Consider the following 5294-nt stretch of genomic DNA (forward strand, 5'->3'; position numbering starts at 1 on the left):
CAGACTCATGTTGGTAGCTTCGAGAACACTGTCCAACCATCTCATCCTCTGTCATCCCCTTCTCCTTGTGCCCTCCATCTTTCCCAACACCAGGGTCTTTTCCAGGGAGTCTTCTCTTCTCATGAGGTGGCCAAAGTATTGGAGCCTCAGCTTCAGGATCTGTCCTTCCAGTGAGCACTCAGGGCTGATTTTCTTCAGAATGGATAGGTTTGATCTTCTTGCAGTCCATGGACTCTCAAGAGTCTCCTCCAGCACCTAAATTGTTACTCATACCTAAATTAACATTATTTAGGAGAAAGGAATTCAGGAGTTTAAAACAGTACATTTATAGAAATATGGTCAACATTTACACAGTTTTGTCAAAGGGTATTTTGCCTTCCCAAAGCTCTGCATGGTTTTCATTTTTTCTTTGTAGCAATATGATTGCCTTCACCTTGTATGAATTTTCCTATCCAGCTCTATGTTGTTGGCCAGAGATAGGATGGGGCAGGAGGATATGTGGATTTGTCATGGCATGGGTAAAGATCATGAGAACATAAGAAAAGTCCTGCTAGATCAGACCGTCCTCACAGTTAACCCAATGCCCTATGGTGACCGCAGAGTGCATAATATTTTCCCCTTGGAAACCAGCCAAAACTCAGATCAAGGCTTTTCTGTTTCACCTGGCTTAGGAAAGGTAGGGTAGGTATATCAGTTGAGCTTTATATATGTATTCCTCTAAAGTTACACATGCTATTACCAGCACTGGGCTTCTGGGGGGACCAGGCTACAGCACAACTCATCTGATCAATAAGATGGATGCATGGGTCTATATGGTCAATAGTGAGATCCAATTTGTGTTTTCCAGATATGGACCGCTGTGAGTCATGCAAAGAGAACTACTATCCAAATGAAGCCAAAAACAAGTGTGTTCCCAAAAACCTAAGTTTCCTGTCCTATAATGAGTCCCTGGGGATTGCTTTAGCTTCCTCTGCTCTTTCTTTCTTGCTGTTGGCTATATTTTTGCTAGGAACCTTTATTAAACACCGAGACTCTCCCATAGTCAAAGCCAACAACCGAGATCTCAGCTACATCCTCCTCTCCTCCCTAATGCTCTGCTTCCTCTGCTCCTTGCTCTTCATTGGCCAGCCAAGGATGGAGACTTGCCTTCTCCGGCAGACAGCTTTTGGCGTCATTTTCTCAATCTCTCTTGCTACGGTCTTGGCCAAAACCATCACTGTGGTTCTGGCCTTCAATGCCACAAAGCCAGGGAACAGAATGCGGAAATGGCTGAGACCCAGAGCTGCACATGGCTTTGTGCTGTTCTGTTCTCTCATCCAGGCTGGGATCTGCGTGGTCTGGCTCGGAACCTCTCCCCCATTCCCAGATTTTGATACCTACTCGGAGCCTGGGTACATTATCCTTGAGTGCAACGAGGGCTCCATCACTGCCTTCTACTGCATCCTAGGTTACATGGGTCTCTTGGCTTTGGTGAGCTTCATGGTTGCCTTCCTGGCCAGGAAGCTACCTGACAGCTTCAATGAAGCCAAATTCATCACCTTCAGTATGCTAGTTTTCTGCAGCGTCTGGGCATCCTTCATCCCAAGCTACCTGAGCACCAAAGGGAAATATATGGTGGCTGTGGAGATCTTCTCTATTTTGGCCTCCAGTGCTGGGTTACTAGGCTGCATCTTCTTCCCCAAGTGTTATATTATTCTGCTGTGGCCAGATCAGAACAGCCGGGAGCATTTCAGTAGAAAATTAAACTCTGGAGTCCAACAGCTTTAAATCTGGAGGCTGAAATGCTTCATGTTGTGTGGTTGATCGCCAGCAATTGGATATCTGAAGATTCGGCAAGCCAATCTCTCTTCTTTTTTTATCTGATTAGCAAGTGTGTTTTCACTTGGTGACATCTTCCTTGGCAACTGGCATGGCCTACTGCTCCAGCCAGATAAGATCAAAAAGAGCACATTGTCAGCAAATAGTTTCACAGATGATATATGTGAGTGAATCCCAAACTTTCTGATTTGCTTTGAACTTCCAAGAGGCCAATCCTTCACAGGATCCTCAGTGCGATATACTTGCTCACAAGTTCATCTTGGAAGCAGGATAGAGAAAGGTTCAAACCTCACCAGGCACAAACTATGTGTGGTGGCTGCCAAAAGCCTCTCCCTTATTAACAGTAGTGTGGGTGGGTAGAAGGGTGGGTGGGTGGGTGGCTGTCGTGTTGTGTGATGCCGTTCTGCCCACTACAATCCCACTTCAGTGACTGCTTCATGTGGAGAGCTGTGAAACCTGCTCTAATGTTTTCTTACCTTACACATAATGGGGTGAAGCACATGTTGGGTGATATCCAACTAATGCATCCTATCAATGCAAGGATTTACCCTTGCACAACAGAACTTTCCTGCCTCTCATTCCCCTGCACCAGAGGATTGGGGGAGATTTAGTTGTGGGGGAGTTGGGGAAAGTTCAATTGTGCAAGTGTAAATCCTTGCCCTGGTGGGACATGTTAGTTGGATACCACCCAACATGTCTGAGCTTCAGAAACAAACTCATTATGTTGTCATGACCAAGTCACTATCCTGATCTCTAAAGGAGGGAGGAAGTTGCCCTATTCTGAATCAAACCATTGGTCCATCTTTTTCATCATTGTCTACAATGACTGGTAGTGGCTTTCCACAGTTTCAAACAGTTGGGCAGGTTCCCTGGAGTTGCAAGCATCCTACCTGAGGCCGACCACTAGTATTCCCACTTTGCATTTGGGGTGACCACATTGCTCAGTGGCAAAGCACATGCTTTATATGTAAAAGGACCCAGGTTCCACCCTCTGTCTCTGCTTTTGTTCAGATTAATATCTGCCCCCCCCCTATTTTTTTACCACACCTTTATGGCTAAGACATGTGTGGAATTGTGAGACCAGTAAGCGCCTGGACACCTGTGCTCTGCTCTATCTTTGGAAGTCAATCAAAGGAGTCCAGATCCCAAGGCAATTTTTTTTTTTTTGGGGGGGGGAGAATGTGTGTTTTGTTAATCAATAAACTTGTTTGCCATCACGAGCCTTGCAGCACTGTTGGGGATTAGGCTTGGGTTGGTGACTCTGACACAGGAAGAGGAGGAGGAAAAAGAAATGCACAGAGGGGTAAATGGAGGAACCTGGGTAGGAGCAGGGGGATCCCCCCTTTCCAAATTAACTTCAGCCATTTTAGAAGAGGGAGCAGGGATGATGGCTCTCCCATCACCCATCTTCCTGCAGAGTAGAGCGCTTCAATGGAGGCTTGGGAGAGCTTTGATCAGCTGAGCCAGGAGGTTGGACAGGAGACTAAAGTGACTCAACATGAGCCTAAACAGGAGAGTCCAGTGTTGCTGCCTAGGGTAGGGCTCTGCCTTCATAGATGGGAGTAGACCCAAGTGCCCCAACAAACCATGCACTTTCAATTTTGATATTGAAATCTTGGCCGGAGGGACAGGAAACTTGTTGGGACATCTTTGGCTCTTCCATCCAGTTCTTGCCCTCCTCCTGAACTTCTGAATTGTGACTCCTGAGCCATGAATCTGCTGCTGAGCTTGCACTGTTAGGGCTCACCTACACTTCTGATTGTCCCATGCCTAGAAAACATGGGCCCGTGTGGTTTTTCACTTGTCCCTTGCTTTCTAGGTAAGAGTCGGAGCAGTTTTGCCTTTGTCCTGCTGCTTTCCTCTGGAAAATCTGCTTTCTAGCTCTGAATTGAAGCAAACATCAATCTGGAGAAAACTCAATTGATGTTCGCTCCAATTCAGTGGTAAACAACAGGTTTTCGGGGGGGGGGTACTGGGGTAAACAGAGGTGTGGATGAGTTCTTAGTCTGCGTGTTTTGAGGAGCTGGGACATTTGCCACTATAAATTATGGATGATCAAACTGCCACACTGTATCAATAGAACTTTCAAAATTCTTGGTTGTCTTCTTACTACTGCTGCTGCCACCTTTCAGTAAGAATCTTATTTTAGGTGATAATGTGACTTTGAACCAGAGAAAATATGCATCTTCCCTGATCCTGCCTTCTTCTTTTCGTAACATAGTTTTTATTCCTTTTCATTTTTAAACTGCTTAACATAGTTGCATTGAGATATATCTTTGTTTATATTAGAGCATATGACAATGCAACTATCACATAAAGATAAAACAGCAAAAACCATTCAAATAAAAGTTTCTGAATATATTAACGAAGTCGTGTTGAAATCTATTTACCAAAATTATTCTAATTGTTACAGACATGATGTATAGGTATGTAGATTGGTGACGTAAGTAAAATATATTTTGTATCAATAACAATTAGAATTTATAGTAATTTATAGGAAGTGGGGAGTGAAAATAAAATAAAATATGTACTTCATGCTCACCAGGCTGTGCCGTCAACTTTATTGTTCTACCATATGTCTCATTATTTGTGTAATCAATAAAGTAACACCAGACTGCATAAATACTGTTGAGCTTCTTTTGGCCTCTTACTACTTTTAAATGTTGTGTTGGTTTTTCTAATAATGCTGTTTGCCAAATTGCATTGATTATACCATTGGTCCATAGTTAATTATTGTAATGATTTCCATGTCCTGGCAATAGTTGTTCTTGCAGCAGTTAATAGATGTGTTATGAGTTCTTTGTTTCTAATTTGCAACATACTGTGACTATTGTTATGGGGGGGGAATAGGGGGTTTGGCTTTTACTGCCCAACTCCCCAAGGGACTGAGTCCCCTAAGTCCATGATTGGTCAGAGATGAATGGATGGAGGCTCAGGCAAGATCCATAGAAAGCAAGGCAGATTTTTTATTTTTCTGTTGCAACAGAGTTCTCCCCTCTCCCCTTGCAAGGAGGTAGGAGACCCAGAATAATGGTGTGCAAGCCCCTATAAAGACTTTTGAAATTGCCCACCCTATACCCCATGACCCCCCCCCATCATACATACATCACAGAAGGAGGCAGTCTCCAGCAAAAATAAAAAATAAAAATGAGTGTGTTGCTTCTCTCCTGTCTGCCAGGATACCTGATAATGCCTTACTTGATTGCATTTTCTGGGTAGCCAGGACATTCCTTTAATATACTTTAGTTCCTTAATCTCTCACACATACTGATGTTTGCTCAGCTTAACAGATACTTGTCAGACTGTATTTGCAGGGAGATGTAAGCACCTACAGTCCAAAGACGAGAGCTTTCCCCATTTCTTTGCAGAGAAATATTTGAAGTCAATTTGGGAGTCAAGACGACTTCAGGATTGCTTTCCTGTACTATTTCAGACACGTGGTTTATATACTAATGTATGTGTTTGCATTGTACATA

The 5294-nt window shown here is 43.7% G+C and overlaps 1 protein-coding gene across 1 annotated transcript; it reads left to right on the plus strand.

Moving 5' to 3' along the window:
* The first annotated feature begins 771 nt into the window (after nucleotides 1-771).
* On the plus strand, nucleotides 772-1843 carry LOC117052342 (vomeronasal type-2 receptor 26-like). Its single transcript, XM_033159196.1, has one exon. It carries the CDS (start codon nucleotides 799-801, stop codon nucleotides 1765-1767), a length of 969 nt encoding a protein of 322 aa, XP_033015087.1. The 5' UTR covers nucleotides 772-798; the 3' UTR covers nucleotides 1768-1843.
* Nucleotides 1844-5294: the final 3451 nt, after the last annotated feature.

The sequence above is a fragment of the Lacerta agilis genome, chromosome 8, assembly GCF_009819535.1.
Source record: "Lacerta agilis isolate rLacAgi1 chromosome 8, rLacAgi1.pri, whole genome shotgun sequence".
Lineage (NCBI taxonomy): Eukaryota > Metazoa > Chordata > Lepidosauria > Squamata > Lacertidae > Lacerta > Lacerta agilis.

Excerpts from the sequence above, each read along its gene's own strand:
- LOC117052342 (XM_033159196.1), top strand. The coding sequence starts at position 799 with ATGCATGGGTCTATATGGTCAATAGTGAGATCCAATTTGTGTTTTCCA.